The sequence below is a fragment of the Salvelinus fontinalis genome, chromosome 2 (assembly GCF_029448725.1).
Source record: "Salvelinus fontinalis isolate EN_2023a chromosome 2, ASM2944872v1, whole genome shotgun sequence".
Lineage (NCBI taxonomy): Eukaryota > Metazoa > Chordata > Actinopteri > Salmoniformes > Salmonidae > Salvelinus > Salvelinus fontinalis.
The window spans coordinates 7,722,295-7,740,674 of NC_074666.1; the positions used below are offsets into that span (position 1 = coordinate 7,722,295).

Sequence of the window (18,380 nt, forward strand, 5' to 3'; positions counted from 1 at the left end):
ATGTGTTTTGAGTGTGTGTAGAATTCATATAATGTGTTTTGAGTATGTGTAGAATTCATAGAATGTGTTTTGAGTATGTGTAGAATTCATATCATGTGTTTTGAGTATGTTTCGAGTATGTGTAGAATTCATAGAATGTGTTTTGAGTATGTGTAGAATTCATAGAATGTGTTTTGAGTATGTTTCGAGTATGTGTAGAATTCATATCATGTGTTTTGAGTATGTTTCGAGTATGTGTAGAATCCATATCATGTGTTTTGAGTATGTTTCGAGTATGTGTAGAATCCATATCATGTGTTTTGAGTATGTTTCGAGTATGTGTAGAATTCATATCATGTGTTTTGAGTATGTTTCGAGTATGTGTAGAATTCATATCATGTGTTTTGACTATGTTTCGAGTATGTGTAGAATTCATATCATGTGTTTTGACTATGTTTCGAGTATGTGTAGAAATCATAGAATGTGTTTTGAGTATGTTTTGAGTATGTGTGGAATGTGTTGGATGTAATACGTCTTACATTGTAGAATGTGGTTGATAGTTATTGAACATATAAGAAGTATTTTGGATACTCCATGATGATGAAACAAAATAAAAGAGAAAATAACACCAACTTTGACTAAAAGACAAACCTTTATTTCAGACATTACAGAAGTTTATAGATACAGACACAAAAGCATGTTGAAAACCCAGCACAAAAAATGCAGTTCAGTTGAAAGAGATTTACTGTGTCTATTGCTTGTTACCTAAATATAGAAATAAATAGTTTAATGCACAAAGCAAAACCTTTTATTAAACAACAGCCATGTTAGTCATGACAACTGAGGGACGGATGCCGTATGAGACATCTCATTGACTTTCAGTACATCTCATATTATTGTATTATTATATTATTGTATGCATACTATATATCTCATCGTGTCCCCAGACATATCCATGAGGCTGTGAAAGGAACAGGGAAGACTAACACTCTGATGGGAATGAAACAGACATCCATGTTGGTGGAGGCCCCTGAGGGTCCGTGGGTAAGGCTGGCCCTTGACCACAATGTGTGAGAAGAAATTATCAAATCAAATCAAATGTTATTTGTCACACAGGTGTAGACCTTACTGTGAAATGCTTACTTACAAGCCCTTAACCAACAATGCAGTTTTAAGAAAATATAGTTAAGAAAATGTTTACTAAATAAAGTAAAAATTAATTTAAAAAATAACACAATAAAATAACAATAACGAGGCTATATGAAGATGATGATGATGAGGTCCCTCACTTCTTCTTCTTCTTCACCTCCTCCTGTATCTGCTCCACCTCGCTGGACTCATCCACCACCTTGCCGTTGATCATAGTTTGAGTCACCACCTTCACTATCTTTCTGGTCCGCACATCAGGCTCCTCTGCAGGGAAACGAGAGGAAGAGGTTGAGGAAGAGGATGAGGAAGAGGATGTCACAGTATTACTGTAACCCAACAGGCTCTGAATTGTAACACGACCTATGAACTTGCCAACGTGTTGATGATATATCTACAGCTTATGAATGTGTTAAGTATAGCTTATGAATGTGTTAAGTGTAGCTTATGAATGAGTTTAGTATAGCTTATGAATGTGTTAAGTATAGCTTATGAATGTATTAAGTGTAGCTTATGAATGTTTTAAGTATAGCTTATGAATGAGTTTAGTATAGCTTATGAATGTGTTAAGTATAGCTTATGAATGTGTTAAGTATAGCTTATGAATGAGTTTAGTATAGCTTATGAATGTGTTAAGTATAGCTTATGAATGTGTTAAGTATAGCTTATGAATGAGTTTAGTATAGCTTATGAATGTATTAAGTGTAGCTTATGAATGTGTTTAGTATAGCTTATGAATGTGTTAAGTATAGCTTATGAATGTGTTAAGTATAGCTTATGAATGAGTTTAGTATAGCTTATGAACGAGTTAAGTATAGTATATGAATGTGCTAAGAATTCCTTTTGTAAGTACACCCCAAATAAAGTGCTACCAAATTGATTCAGTGAGTAGTCACAAGCCTACAGTAACACTCCGTTACAACATTGAGACTTGTGGTATTATTTTCACCTAATGCAGTTGCTAGGGACTGCTCTGTTTTGGGCGTTTGCTTTGTTTGCAGGTTTGTGAAACTGCCATTAGTCTGTGGCCACGGCCCCTTGATTTGATGCCAGGGTGGCGGAAGCAGCACAGAATCAAGTTGTATCTGACATAAGGCAACACCGCTGACCCGATTTTAAACCTGTAGTGTAAATAACTGTTGGGCAATTGGCTTTGTCAGCGAGCCAATGGCCCGGAGTACCTCAACTTTACTCTATAAGTCACAGACAGTACCTACACAAGCTAGTCTCGGGTCGTTTCCCAGTGTAACTGCTTGGTGCAGGGTAAAGTTGCCCCTAGATTCTGATCTTGGGTCAGTTTTGCAGTTTCCCTACTAGGATTGGGGGGGGGGGGGGCTGATCCTAAATCTGTACCTAGGGGAAACTTCACCTGGGAGCGTAACCCCCCTGGACCTTGAGACTGGTGAACATTCAGACCAATGAAATGCTCGGGTGAAGGTGAGAGTGAATGTGAGGGTGAGTTGGAGAAGGGAGGAGGGAAGAGGGAGGAGGAAGGAGGGAAGAGGGAGGGGGGAGGACGGAAAAGGAAGGAGGGAGGAGGGAAGAGGGAGGAGGGAAGATAAGAAAGAAAGAAAATAAGAAAGGGAAACAAGGATGGGTGACCAGGATGGGTGACCAGGATGGGTGATCAGGATGGGTGATCAGGATGGGTGACTAGGATGGGTGACCAGGATGGGTGATCAGGATGGGTGATCAGGGTGGGTGACTAGGATGGGTGACCAGGATGGGTGACTAGGATGGGTGATCAGGATAGGTGATCAGGATGGGTGACTAGGATGGGTGATCAGGATAGGTGATCAGGATGGGTGACTAGGATGGGGGACCAGGATGGGTGACTAGGATGGGTGACTAGGATGGGTGACCAGGATGGGTGACCAGGATGGGTGACCAGGATGGGTGACTAGGATGGGTGACCAGGATGGGTGATCAGGATGGGTGACTAGGATGGGTGACCAGAATGGGTGACCAGGATGGGTGACCAGGATGGGTGACCATGATGGGTGACTAGGATGGGTGACCAGGATGGGTGACTAGGATGGGTGACCAGGATGGGTGACCAGGATGGGTGATCAGGATGGGTGATCAGGATGGGTGACCAGGATGGGTGATCAGGATGGGTGACCAGGATGGGTGACCAGGGTGGGTGATCAGGATGGGTGACCAGGATGGGTGATCAGGATGGGTGACCAGGATGGGTGATCAGGATGGGTGACCAGGATGGGTGATCAGGATGGGTGATCAGGATGGGTGACCAGGATGGGTGACCAGGATGGGTGATCAGGATGGGTGACCAGGATGGGTGATCAGGATGGGTGATCAGGATGGGTGACCAGGATGGGTGATCAGGATGGGTGACCAGGATGGGTAATCAGGATGGGTGACCAGGATGGGTGACCAGGATGGGTGATCAGGATGGGTGACCAGGATGGGTGATCAGGATGGGTGATCAGGATAAGTCCATGCAGTCCATTTGAGAGACTGAGGTGAATTGAGGTCTCTCTGTGTGAGAATGAAATGACCTATTCATGAATGAATGGGGACTCTTATCACACACCATGGATGGAATTACCTAATGTCACACTGATAAAGGAGCTTTCTCCATCCATGTGTACGGTCACATCCACAATCATTTACATTTTTTATTTTTTATTTATTTAACCTTTATTTAACTAGGCAAGTCAGTTAAGAACACATTTGTATTTACAATGACGGCCTACTCCAGGCCAAACCTGGAGGACGCTGGGCCAATTGTGCGCCAATCAATCAATGTGTTGCCGAGTAAGTAATTGTTGATGTTTGCTTAGGTTAGCCTGTGTCAATGAGGATGTGAGAGTGATGTCAAGTTAAAGTACTGTTACTCACGTTTTGGTGATGGCGCTTCTTTAATCCTGCATCAATAATGAGAAAAGAATGTGCCCAATGACTTTAACTGATACATGGAAATTGTCACTGGCAGAAGATGTTATGTCCCAGGAAGAACAATGATCTGTTTGAATCAACTCCACTGAGAGCAGAACCTTCCTGGATATACAGTACTAAGCACCCCTTCTTTACATCTGACCATGGCATTATATGTAACAAAGATAGAGGAAGAGAGGCGTTTCCAATGACATCATCAATGAATTAGTAGACAATTAGCAGGCAATGCCTACTCATAATTGGTTAAAATCACACGATGCACACTGATGATGTCATTGGAAACACTCATCTTCCTCTATATGTTTTACTACAAAACATAGAAATGCACCATTTTCACATATGTTGATGTTGGGGTGGTGCTGGAGATGATGAATATGAAGTTGAACATTATTTCCCTTTAAATGTTCACATAAAGATGATCATCCTGGTGACTCACGTCTCCTCTCCCTCCAGCAGTCTCCTGTAGGTGGCGATCTCCAGCTCTAAGTTCTGCTTGATGCGGAGCAGCTGTTCATAGTCCGTCTTGTTGCGCTGCAATAAAATACAATACAACTTTATTAGTCCCTTTGTTACTGTAAACAATGGAAATATGAGTATAGTTCCACCTCCTTAGCCCCTGGGCTACCAGTGAGCACCTGCATGTCCAGACGCAGCTGAGACAGGTCCTCCTCCAGCTGGGACAGCGTGGTCTGCAGACGTTCCATCTCCAGGCTGTACTTCTGACCTGTCTCTCCCAGGTTACCCTTCAGAGCTGACACCTGGGGTGGAGAGGGTGAGTCCGATTATAGAAATCACATCAAATCAAATGTTATTTGCCACATGCGCCAAATACAACAGGTGTAGTAGACCTTACAGTGAAATGCTTACTTACAAGACCTTAACCAACAATGCAGTTTTAAGAAAATACCAAAAAAAGTAAGAGATCAGAATAACAAATGATTAAAGAGCAGCAGTAAATAACAATAGTGGGGCTATATACATGGGGTACCGGTGTCGAGGTAATTGAGGTAATATGTACATGTAGGTAGAGTTATTAAAGTGACTACGCATAGATAATAACAGAGAGTAGCAGCAGCGTTCCAGGGGGGGAGGGGCAATGCAAATCAACTGTGGACGAGACAAACATGCATGCACACATGTACACGCGCAGATCAAATGTATACCCGATACACCTTCTCATTAAATATACAGTGATGTACACGCGCAGATCAAATGTATACCCGATACACCTTCTCATTAAATATACAGTGATGTACACGCGCAGATCAAATGTATACCCGATACACCTTCATCAAATATACAGTGATGTACACGCACAGATCAAATGTATACCCGATACACCTTCTCATCAAATATACAGTGTGTGATTACAGAAAGGAAGAACATCTGTGTACAGGTCAGGGGATGGTTGTTGTTATAACACTGATCCTTACACTCTTAGAAACAAGGTGCTCTCTAGAACCTGCTAGAAGAACCCTTTAAAGAACCCTATTCTATCTGGAACCAAAAAGGGTTCTCCTAAAGGAGTGTATCTGACCCAACATCAAGGAAGGTGAGAGATATTTATAGTCAACAAGGAAAACATGGGTGGGGAAAAGAGCAAGGATCTCATCGATACTGTAGTTGTGCTGGTTGTCCAGCTGTAGATCCCCAGTACAACACAACCCCCAGTTGACAGGTTCCTAGTTCCTACCTGTTTGTGCAGACTCTCCAGCTCCACCTCCAGGGTCTGTAGGAAGCGTTGTCTCTCCACCATGTCACTCTGAGCCCCCCTGAGAGCCTCGTTAGACTCCTTTACCTCGTTCTGCACCATCTCCAGCTGTAACACACCACACACACGTTCCTGAATGCACCGCACCCCCAGGTTACTGAAAACAGTAACACACACGTTCCTGAATGCACCGCACCCCCAGGTTACTAGATACTAGATACCACACCTGGGTTCACCTGGATATGATAACTATGTTACGCCTGAATCGTAACTTGAGATACACATGCAATGCCAACGGGAGATTTGCATGAACATTTGAGTCACACGCACTTATCTCATGTTACAAATCAGCCCTGAGAGACTAAACTCTAGTGTCTAGTTTCTGGCATGGTGATGCACCCAGCCAGCCAGTCCCCCACTGACCTTCTTGAGGTCCCCAGTCAGCCAGTCCCCCACTGACCTTCTTGAGGTCCTCATCCAGCCAGTCCCCCACTGACCTTCTTGAGGTCCCCAGTCAGCCAGTCCCCCACTGACCTTCTTGAGGTCCTCATCCAGCCAGTCCCCCACTGACCTTCTTGAGGTCCCCAGCCAGCCAGTCCCCCACTGACCTTCTTGAGGTCCTCATCCAGCCAGTCCCCCACTGACCTTCTTGAGGTCCTCATCCAGCCAGTCCCCCACTGACCTTCTTGAGGTCCCCAGTCAGCCAGTCCCCCACTGACCTTCTTGAGGTCCCCAGCCAGCCAGTCCCCCACTGACCTTCTTGAGGTCCTCATCCAGCCAGTCCCCCACTGACCTTCTTGAGGTCCTCATCCAGCCAGTCCCCCACTGACCTTCTTGGGGTCCCCAGCCAGCCAGTCCCCCATTGACCTTCTTGAGGTCCCCAGCCAGTCCCCCACTGACCTTCTTGAGGTCCTCATCCAGCCAGTCCCCCACTGACCTTCTTGAGGTCCCCAGTCAGCCAGTCCCCCACTGACCTTCTTGAGGTCCCCAGCCAGCCAGTCCCCCACTGACCTTCTTGAGGTCCCCAGCCAGTCCCCCACTGACCTTCTTGAGGTCCCCAGCCAGCCAGTCCCCCACTGACCTTCTTGAGGTCCCCAGCCAGCCAGTCCCCCACTGACCTTCTTGAGGTCCCCAGCCAGTCCCCCACTGACCTTCTTGAGGTCCCCAGCCAGCCAGTCCCCCACTGACCTTCTTGAGGTCCCCAGCCAGCCAGTCCCCCACTGACCTTCTTGAGGTCCCCAGCCAGTCCCCCACTGACCTTCTTGAGGTACCACTGCTCAGCCTGGTCCTTGTTCTTCTTGACGATGCCCTCGTACTGAGTTCTGAGCTCTGACATTATTGTGCCCAGTTCAGGTCCACCACGGCCTGCGTCCACCTCCACGGTCACAGTCTGAGCAGCAATATGGCCCTTCATAGACTCCACCTCCTGCAGAGAGTCAATTCATACATAAATCAATCAATCAATTACAAATGTTGTCACAAAGTACCAGGGGTTGGAACTTTTTTCCAATCGTGTCTTTCTGAACAGAACCAATTTTTTTTTTCGTCCAATGTTCCAACCAGTAAAATAAAGTTCTGAAACGGTCCGAACCCCCCCTGAAACGGTCCGAACCCCCCCTGAAACGGTCCGAACCCCCCCTGAAACGGTTCGAACCCCCCCTGAAACGGTCCGAACCCCCCCTGAAACGGTCCGACTGAAACGGTCCGAACCCCCCCTGAAACGGTCCGAACCCCCCCTGAAACGGTCCGAACCCCCCAAAAGTTACGTTTATATCGCTCCTTTCTGTTCCTTTTAAAACCTCTGAGATTGTTGTATTTTTTACATTGAGCTCGACATTAAAATACTCAGTGCGGATAGAGCAGCTTGCTACGGAGCAGGCAAACGATTTCATCTGTATAGGAAAGTCATTAAGAGCAAATTGTCTTTTGCTGCAGCATAGTTTAATCCTAATGAAAGCCAAACCCTCACACTGTGCACTGTGCTGCCAGTCACTATGGACAGACAAGTGTAGGACATAAGATGTGATTGAGATTTTGCAGGTGGGGAAAGAGCGAAAAGACAGAGTGAAGGTCAGTGAATTCTACATCCCACTGTGACAGAAAGGTCAGTGAATTCTACATCCCACTGTGACAGAAAGGTCAGTGAATTCTACACCCCACTGTGATGGAGAGGTCAGTGAATTCTACACCCCACTGTGATGGAGAGGTCAGTGAACTCTACACACCACTGTGACAGAGAGGTCAGTGAATTCTACACCCCACTGTGACAGAGAGGTCAGTGAATTCTACACACCACTGTGACAGAGAGGTCAGTGAATTCTACACCCCACTGTAACAGAGAGGTCAGTGAACTCTACACCCCAATGTGACAGAGAGGTCAGTGAATTCTACACCTCACTGTGACAGAGAGGTCAGTGAATTCTACACCCCACTGTGACAGAGAGGTCAGTGAATTCTACACCCCACTGTGACAGAGAGGTCAGTGAACTCTACACCCCAATGTGACAGAGAGGTCAGTGAATTCTACACCTCACTGTGACAGAGAGGTCAGTGAATTCTACACCCCACTGTGACAGAGAGGTCAGTGAATTCTACACCCCACTGTGACAGAGAGGTCAGTGAATTCTACACCCCACTGTGACAGAGAGGTCAGTGAATTCTACACCTCACTGTGACAGAGAGGTCAGTGAATTCTACACACCACTGTGACGGAGAGGTCAGTGAATTCTACACCCCACTGTGACAGAGAGAATGTTGGTGAATTCTACACCCCACTGTGACAGAGAGGTCAGTGAATTCTACATCCCACTGTGACAGAGAGGTCAGTGAATTCTACACACCACTGTGACAGAGAGGTCAGTGAATTCTACACCCCACTGTGACAGAGAGAAGGTCAGTGAATTCTACACCCCACTGTGACAGAGAGATCAGTGAATTCTACACCCCACTGTGACAGAGAGAAGGTCAGTGAACTCTACACACCACTGTGACAGAGAGGTCAGTGAATTCTACACACCACTGTGACATAAAGGTCAGTGAATTCTACACCCCACTGTGACAGAGAGGTCAGTGAATTCTACACCCCACTGTGACAGAGAGGTCAGTGAACTCTACACCCCACTGTGACAGAGAGGTCAGTGAATTCTACACCCCACTGTGACGGAGAGGTCAGTGAATTCTACACCCCACTGTGACGGAGAAGTCAGTGAATTCTACACCCCACTGTGACGGAGAGGTCAGTGAATTCTACACCCCACTGTGACAGAGAGGTCAGTGAATTCTACACGCCACTGTGACAGAGAGGTCAGTGAATTCTACACACCACTGGGACAGAGAGGTCAGTGAATTCTACACCCCACTGTGACGGAGAGAAGGTCAGTGAGTTCTACACCCCACTGTGACGGAGAGATCAGTGAATTCTACACCCCACTGTGACGGAGAGAAGGTCAGTGAATTCTACACACCACTGTGACAGAGAGGTCAGTGAACTCTACACCCCACTGTGACGGAGAGGTCAGTGAATTCTACACACCACTGTGACGGAGAGGTCAGTGAATTCTACACCCTACTGTGACATAAAGGTCAATGAATTCTACACACCACTGTGACGGAGAGGTCAGTGAACTCTACACCCCACTGTGACAGAGAGGTCAGTGAATTCTACACCCCACTGTGACAGAGAGGTCAGTGAATTCTACACCCCACTGTGACAGAGAGGTCAGTTAATTCTACACCCCACTGTGACAGAGAGGTCATTGAATTCTACACCCCACTGTGACAGAAAGGTCAGTGAATTCTACACCCCACTGTGACAGAAATGTCAGTGAATTCTACACCCCACTGTGACAGAGAGGTCAGTGAATTCTACACCCCACTGTGACAGAGAGGTCAGTGAATTCTACACCCCACTGTGCCAGAGAGGTCAGTGAATTCTACACCCCACTGTGCCAGAGAGGTCAGTGAACTCTACACCCCACTGTGACGGAGAGGTCAGTGAATTCTACACCCCACTGTGACAGAGAGGTCAGTGAATTCTACACCCCACTGTGACAGAGAGGTCAGTGAACTCTACACCCCACTGTGACAGAGAGGTCAGTGAATTCTACACCCCACTGTGACAGAGAGGTCAGTGAATTCTACACCCCACTGTGACAGAGAGGTCAGTGAACTCTACACCCCACTGTGACAGAGAGGTCAGTGAATTCTACACACCACTGTGACAGAGAGACCCTCTTCATTATTAACATCCTCTCCATTAATACTTGATGGAGGTGAGCTCATGTCCCTCTCACTGTTCCCTCTCACAGGGACAGGGGGATACCTAGTCAGTTGTACAACTGTATGCATTCAACTGAAATGTGTGTTCCATATTTAATCCAACCCCTCTGAATCAGAGAGGTGCGGTTAGCTGCCTTAATCTACATCCACGTCATCACCGCCTGGAGAACAGTGGGTCAACTGCCTTGCTCAGGGGCAGGAGGGCAAATTTCTCTCTCTCTCTCTCTCTCTCTCTGTGAAATACACAACTTAATAGACTAAGCATATGGCACCACAGCATTGGCACCACACCCAGCTTTATAGACACACCGAGCACATCTAGGGCCAGTTATCGACAACACACGCATACACACACCATAGGAAAATAGGAAGGGATGAGCCAAGCACCCACACACACAGAGGCAGGCACGCACACGCACACGGACGCAGGCACGTGCACACACACCAGAAGAAACTTACAATCACATCATTCTACCCCGTGCCACATACAAGTAGTACAAGGTGACTTATCCCTTCACACAGGTCTGTAGTGTTCCTACTCAGAGCAGAGCAACCAGTGAACCAATGCTGTTTTGAGAGGGGTCTCTGTAGACTTGAGTAAAAAAGCTAAGACCTGAGTTATTTTCAGGCTTTGAGTTACTTAAGACAAAGAGACCTCCGGTGTTGTGTTTCAGAGTCTGAGCCGGTTCCTATTCCAAGCTTCCAAGGGAATGTAGAGTGATACCACCACTGGGACAGAAATGAACAGAGGACCAGTCTCTTCCCCTCTCAGACCACTTACTTGATTCAGTGGTCTGTCATTCAGTTCAGGCCATTCGGTCAATGGCCAGTAAGAAGAGGAAAGGTGACAGAGGACATCCTTGTCTTACTCCAGTCAGAGATATCTCCCCATACTAGGAGACCATGAGAAAAATCTGTGGTTCAGTTATAACCTGGCTATAACTATGGACCCATAGTTTTTCCTGGCTTCGTAATGAAGTGGGGAAAAACTCCTGGCCCCTCTATCCCAGAGCTCAAAACGGATTAAAATGACATCTTGATGACATCATTCCCACTAGTTTTGTCTGTCGGGATACCATCATCCTTAATAAAGAAAGCTGACCTCTCTCAAGTTTTTGACTTACATGCTTTAGGATGGATAAAGTCCTGATCTACGGAGCTACCTCCTCTCACCTCCTCATGGTTCTTCTTCAGGAAGTAGATCTCTTCCTTCAGGCTGTCCAGGTCTCCTTTCAGGGATCCGATGATCTGATCATGGTCCACCTTGGCCTTCTTCAGGGCCAAACAGTCCCTCTCCACAGACTGGGACATGCACAACTCTGTCTCCCACCTGGAGGAGGAGTAGGAGGAAGAGATTGAGAAGTGAGAGATTCTGAAGTGAGAGATTGTGAGAGCTTTGGTGACTAATATTTCTAAAGTATTCAATACAGATAGTAAAATAAACATTACACTTGAAGGGTGGGGTGGGGTGGGGTGGGGTGGGGTGAGGGAGGAGGGGAAGGATTAACTGACACAAACACAGACTAAAACACACACAAGCACACAGTTCCGCTATGCAGACAAATATTTGTCTACTTAGTGCAGCGTTGGAGTGGAGCCTGAACATACATCTGCAAACCATGTTTGAAGAGCTTTCACTTCAAAACAAACAAACACAGAGAAACACACTCACTTGATCCTGAAGTCGTCAGCTGCCAGTTTAGCGTTGTCAATCTCCAGCATGAGGCGAGCGTTCTCCAGTGTCTTCTTCCTCACCTGAGGAAAGACAGGGATCAGGGTAAGCGTTACCTTTCACATATCTACCACGTACTAGTACAATTTTACCGTTGAAGGTTTCCATCGTCTCTAATGTATCTTTCACTGTCACTTAACCCTCACTTACTGAAACGCTGACTCCATATGCATCCTTGGGATATTGGGTAATGCATTAAACTGTAACCGTTTGATTTAAAATGGCCTTACGCTCATCTTTTACCCACCATCTGGTGGGACAGTCTAGCGCAGGTTAAGTTAAAGGGTCTATTTCTGCTAACGTTAAACTCCTATTAAAGAGAGTCACTGTGTCAACACTTGCATGGTAAACGTGTACGTGTACGGCCACGTGCGTGTACTGAGCGTTACTATGTTTACAATGTGTAAATCCACATCATGACTCAGATATAGACACAATGTCCTCATTGTACAGTGAGAAAAGTGCATGGTTAAGTTACGTGGGGTGAGAGAGAGGGCTCATGGGAACGTAGGGACGCTGGGAACCCACCTCCTTTTCCACCTGGTGGGCCTGGGCCATCATGGTTTCGAAGTCGTGACCTTTAGGGATGCGCTCAATCATTATCTGCTTGATCCTCAGCTCCAGGTCTGCGTTGGACGTCTCCAGGGAGCGCACCTAAGAAGAAGACTTATTATCCATTATCTTGCAAAGTGCTTGCTCAAGGGTAGAACGACAGGATGGCACTCAGGATCAGAAGAGGACGGGCTCATTGTAATGGCTGGAATGGAATCCATGGAATGAAGTTAAACGTGGTTTCCATGTGTCTGATGTTTCTGATAACGTTCCATTAATGACATTACAGATATTACAATGAGCTCTTCCTCCTCAGCTACTCCCACCAGCCTCCTCTGTTCAGGATAGTTGCTAGCTCACTCCACACTAGATTTTCTGTCAGATCTAGGATTTGAACCAGCGAGCCTCCGGTTGCTGAACCCCTTCTCTAACCTCTACCCTCTAGGCTACCTTCCACCCACCTTGTCCAGGTAAGTGGCCAGGCGGTTGTTGAGGCCCTGCATGGCCTCCTTGTCGTTGGTGTGGTTGCCCAGCTGCCCATTGAGGTTCAGGGTGACTGGAACTCCGTTCAGGTCATGGCTGACGGAGGCGGAGCGGGTCAGGGGGCTGGTGGCAAAGGACACGGCAGCTCTGGAGCGGGCACGGCCGCTGTCTCTCAGAGACAGGCTTGAGAAAGAGGGCTGACGGCCCACAGAGAAGCTCCGCACTGAGAAACTGGACGACATGACGGCTCTGTGTGGGAGATGACAAAGAGGAAGAAGACCTGATAAAGATTAGAAGGTCGGAACGCTGCTGTAATAAACACACTTGTGTCGACTACACATGACAGGAATATGTCTCTAGTCTAGTGGTGCTTCAGCTCAGTTTCATATACACACTTGTGTCGACTACACATGACAGGAATATGTCTCTAGTCTAGTGGTGCTTCAGCTCAGTTTCATATACACACTTGTGTCGACTACACATGACAGGAATATGTCTCTAGTCTAGTGGTGCTTCAGCTCAGTTTCATATACACACTTGTGTCGACTACACATGACAGGAATATGTCTCTAGTCTAGTGGTGCTTCAGCTCAGTTTCATATACACACTTGTGTCGACTACACATGACAGGAATATGTCTCTAGTCTAGTGGTGCTTCAGCTCAGTTTCATATACACACTTGTGTCGACTACACATGACAGGAATATGTCTCTAGTCTAGTGGTGCTTCAGCTCAGTTTCATATACACACTTGTGTCGACTACACATGACAGGAATATGTCTCTAGTCTAGTGGTGCTTCAGCTCAGTTTCATATACACACTTGTGTCGACTACACATGACAGGAATATGTCTCTAGTCTAGTGGTGCTTCAGCTCAGTTTCATATACACACTTGTGTCGACTACACATGACAGGAATATGTCTCTAGTCTAGTGGTGCTTCAGCTCAGTTTCATATACACACTTGTGTCGACTACACATGACAGGAATATGTCTCTAGTCTAGTGGTGCTTCAGCTCAGTTTCATATACACACTTGTGTCGACTACACATGACAGGAATATGTCTCTAGTCTAGTGGTGCTTCAGCTCAGTTTCATATACACACTTGTGTCGACTACACATGACAGGAATATGTCTCTAGTCTAGTGGTGCTTCAGCTCAGTTTCATATACACACTTGTGTCGACTACACATGACAGGAATATGTCTCTAGTCTAGTGGTGCTTCAGCTCAGTTTCATATACACACTTGTGTCGACTACACATGACAGGAATATGTCTCTAGTCTAGTGGTGCTTCAGCTCAGTTTCATATACACACTTGTGTCGACTACACATGACAGGAATATGTCTCTAGTCTAGTGGTGCTTCAGCTCAGTTTCATATACACACTTGTGTCGACTACACATGACAGGAATATGTCTCTAGTCTAGTGGTGCTTCAGCTCAGTTTCATATACACACTTGTGTCGACTACACATGACAGGAATATGTCTCTAGTCTAGTGGTGCTTCAGCTCAGTTTCATATACACACTTGTGTCGACTACACATGACAGGAATATGTCTCTAGTCTAGTGGTGCTTCAGCTCAGTTTCATATACACACTTGTGTCGACTACACATGACAGGAATATGTCTCTAGTCTAGTGGTGCTTCAGCTCAGTTTCATATACACACTTGTGTCGACTACACATGACAGGAATATGTCTCTAGTCTAGTGGTGCTTCAGCTCAGTTTCATATACACACTTGTGTCGACTACACATGACAGGAATATGTCTCTAGTCTAGTGGTGCTTCAGCTCAGTTTCATATACACACTTGTGTCGACTACACATGACAGGAATATGTCTCTAGTCTAGTGGTGCTTCAGCTCAGTTTCATATACACACTTGTGTCGACTACACATGACAGGAATATGTCTCTAGTCTAGTGGTGCTTCAGCTCAGTTTCATATACACACTTGTGTCGACTACACATGACTAATGTGGCCTCAAGGAATATGTGTCTAGTCTAGTGGTGCTTCAGCTCAGTTTCATATGGAAATCCTCATTATTTGAGGACAAAATTGATCAAGGTCATTACACCATTGATTGCAAATAATTATTAAAGGCATGTAAAACTTAGGCTAGAATAATAGGTCTGTCAACATACCAAAGGTGCACTATTTTGATCAGACTGAAACAATACATTCATGGGCTCAAAAGAACACATAGCCTGGGGGCCATTTTGAACAAGCCCACCGCTGCTGTCTATTCAAACTAAGAATCAGCCAGTGATAAACTTCAATGGATTACTATTTTTATAACTACTAGACTGTCTTTATGACTACTAGACTATCTTCATGACTACTAGACTGTCTTTATGACTACCAGACTGTCTTTATGACTACCAGACTGTCTTTATGACTACCAGACTGTATTTATGACTACCAGACTGTCTGTACGGCTACTAGACAGTTTGTATGGCTACTAGACTGTCTTTATGACTACTAGACTGTCTTTATGACTACCAGACTGTCTTTATGACTACCAGACTGTCTTTATGACTACCAGACTGTATTTATGACTACCAGACTGTCTTTATGACTACCAGACTGTCTTTATGACTACCAGACTGTCTTTATGACTACCAGACTGTCTTTATGACTACCAGACTGTCTTCATGACTACTAGACTGTCTTTATGACTACTAGACTGTCTTTATGACTACCAGACTGTCTTTATGACTACCAGACTGTCTTTATGACTACTAGACTGTCTTTATGACTACCAGACTGTCTGTACGGCTACTAGACAGTTTGTATGGCTACTAGACTGTCTTTATGACTACCAGACTGTCTTTATGACTACTAGACTGTCTTTATGACTACCAGACTGTCTTTATGACTACTAGACTGTCTTTACGGCTACTAGACTGTCGTTGTGACTACTAAACTGTCTTTATGATTATCAAATCAAAGTTTATTTGTCACATGCGCCGAATACAACAGTTGTAGACCTTACAGTGAAATGATTACTTACAGGCTCTAACCAATAGTGCAAAAAAGGTATTAGGTGAACAATAGGTAAGTAAAGAAATAAAACAACAGTAAAAAGACAGTTGAAAATAACAGTAGCTGTCACATTCCTGACCGGTTTTCTGTTATTTTGTATGTGTTTGACGGTCAGGGCGTGAGTTTGGGTGGGTAGTCTATGTTGTGTGTTTCTATGTTTGTTAAGGGTGACCTGATATGGCTCTCAATTAGAGGCAGGTGGTTTTCATTTCCTCTGATTGAGAGCCATATTAAGGTAGGTGTTTTCACACTGTTTGTTTGTGGGTGGTTGTCTCCTGTGTCAGTGTCTGTATGTTACGCCACACGGGACTGTTTCGGTATTCGTTAGTTAGTTAGTTTGTTTTGTATGTAGTCTGTTTCCTGTTCATGCGTTCTTCATGTTATATGTAAGTTCGTGTCCAGGTCTGTTGACTGCGTTTGTTATTTTGTAAATTCTCAAGTGTTTCGTGTTCGTCTATCATTTAAATAAATTGATTATGACTGCATACCTCGATGCGTATTGGTCCGACCCATGCTTCTCCTCTTCAGATGAAGAGGAGGAGAGCAGCCGTTACAGTAGCGAGGCTATATATAGACACCGGTTTGTCAGGCTGATTGAGGTAGTATGTACATGTAGATATGGTTAAAGTGACTATGCACATATGATGAACAGAGAGTAGCAGTAGCGTTAAAGAGGGGTTGGTGGGACACAATGCAGATAGCCCGGTTAGCCAATGTGCGGGAGCACTGGTTACTAGACTGTTTTTGTGATTACTAGGCTGTCTTTGTGACTACTAGACTGTCTTTATGGCTACTAGACTGTCTTCACGGCTACTAAACTGTCTGAGACAATCAACAATTACTTCATCCCAGCTCACAGTACAATCATCAACATGTAAATGACCAATCTGGTATCAGAAGAGTTTCCCAAGAACTGTCAGAAAACCCTTCATATCTTACATTACCATGGGGATAGTTATTGTTGTTAATATCCTATTCCACAATAAGTTAGAAAGCTACTTTTTACCTCTTGTCAATGAGAGAACTCACAAAACCAAGAACAGACATTAGTTCAGAGTTATGTTCTGTCTAAAACAATACTAGTATTGTTTGGTGTTTGCATGGGAAACAGACAGTGTCCACAGTCACCAGCCACTGGGCACAGACGTCAGTTCAACGTCTAGTTTGGATTTACATTTGGTTGAGTTGTCAACTAACGTGAATTCAAAGTGAAATCAACCAAAAATGTCACCCTGTCATTGGATTTAGGGGAAAAGTTGGCTGAAAAAAATACAAAATTCCCTTAAGTTGAGGACATTTTGCAAATTCGATCAGTTTTCCAAGTTCATTTAATGTCATCGCATTGAGTTTTTTGGTTGAAATGATGTGGAAACAATGCTGATTGGACCAGTGGGTGGGCTGTTCAATAGGTAAAACTCTCTGTCATTTAATACTCTGTGAGTTTCTCCCACCAACGACAAAACATCCGAAAAAATACAACATTCCTTTGTGATGTGATGAGTAGAGAAGCATAAGGCGATAAAGGCACAAATAAAGATATTTGAATTATAATGTATAATCTTATGAATTACAATCTTTCATTATAACTTAGTTTTCAATATTTTTGTCATTATACATTTACTGTTTTAAAAAATACATTTCATTACAGTTATTCAGACAAACTTGATTATCTTTCTTTTAAAAGATAGGACTAAATAGAAACAGTGAAATGAAACCACTCACCTGGATTCTGTTCTCTTCAGTGAGATAGAGGGAGAGAGGGATCCTGGAGAATGCTGAGTCTACTGTGAGACTAATGCTACAGGTGTATTTATATAGAGGTGAGGTGGGAGGGGCCACATCTCAAAGTGGGTGTAGCCTCTGAAGCTTCTGTAAGACATTGAAGTAGTTCTCTCCTGCAGGTAGGTAGAAGTCACCTGAACTTCATTCAGGAGAGTAAAATCAAATATTTTAAAAGAAGGAAAGAGAATTGGTCTAATCAAACAACAGAAGGCTATGTCAATAGATTTATACTATGCCAGTAGAGTTCTACTGTATGTGTGGCTATGTCAATAGATTTATACTATGTCAATACTAAATAGTTCTACTGTATGTGTGGCTATGCCAGTAGAGTTCTACTGTATGTGTGGCTATGTCAATACTAAATAGTTATACTGTATGTGTGGCTATGTCAATACTAAATAGTTCTACTGTATGTGTGGCTATGTCAATACTAAATAGTTCTACTGTATGTGTGGCTATGTCAATACTAAATAGTTCTACTGTATGTGTGGCTGTGTCAATACTAAATAGTTCTACTGTATGTGTGGCTATGTCAATACTAAATAGTTCTACTGTATGTGTGGCTATGTCAATACTAAATAGTTCTACTGTATGTGTGGCTATGTCAATACTAAATAGTTCTACTGTATGTGTGGCTATGTCAATACTAAATAGTTCTACTGTATGTGTGGCTATGTCAATACTAAATAGTTCTACTGTATGTGTGCCTATGTCAATACTAAATAGTTCTACTGTATGTGTGGCTATGT

At 44.5% G+C, this 18,380-nt stretch overlaps 1 protein-coding gene across 1 annotated transcript; it reads right to left on the bottom strand.

The window, feature by feature from the left end:
* Positions 1–612: 612 nt before the first annotated feature.
* LOC129811053 (keratin, type I cytoskeletal 18-like) lies at positions 613–17,630 on the bottom strand. The gene is made up of 11 exons (XM_055862173.1): positions 17,572–17,630; positions 12,779–13,049; positions 12,294–12,419; positions 11,706–11,788; positions 11,207–11,363; positions 7,014–7,181; positions 5,738–5,863; positions 4,680–4,802; positions 4,481–4,575; positions 3,988–4,013; positions 613–1,392 (listed from the first exon to the last, which is right to left on the bottom strand). The coding sequence occupies exons 2-11, from the start codon at positions 13,040–13,042 to the stop codon at positions 1,265–1,267; spliced, it is 1,296 nt and encodes a 431-aa protein (XP_055718148.1). The 5' UTR covers positions 13,043–13,049; positions 17,572–17,630; the 3' UTR covers positions 613–1,264.
* Between the last annotated feature and the right edge of the window lie 750 nt (positions 17,631–18,380).

What these genes read in the sequence shown, in the direction of transcription:
- LOC129811053 (XM_055862173.1), bottom strand. Translation starts at nt 13,042, where the DNA reads ATGTCGTCCAGTTTCTCAGTGCGGAGCTTCTCTGTGGGCCGTCAGCCC. An exon ending in TGAAGAAGAACCATGAGGAG is followed by an intron (nt 7,182 to 11,206) that starts GTGAGAGGAGGT and finishes GACTCTCTGCAG; the next exon opens with GAGGTGGAGTCTATGAAGGG. An exon ending in AGAAGCGCCATCACCAAAAC is followed by an intron (nt 1,393 to 3,987) that starts GTGAGTAACAGT and finishes GTTTCCCTGCAG; the next exon opens with AGGAGCCTGATGTGCGGACC.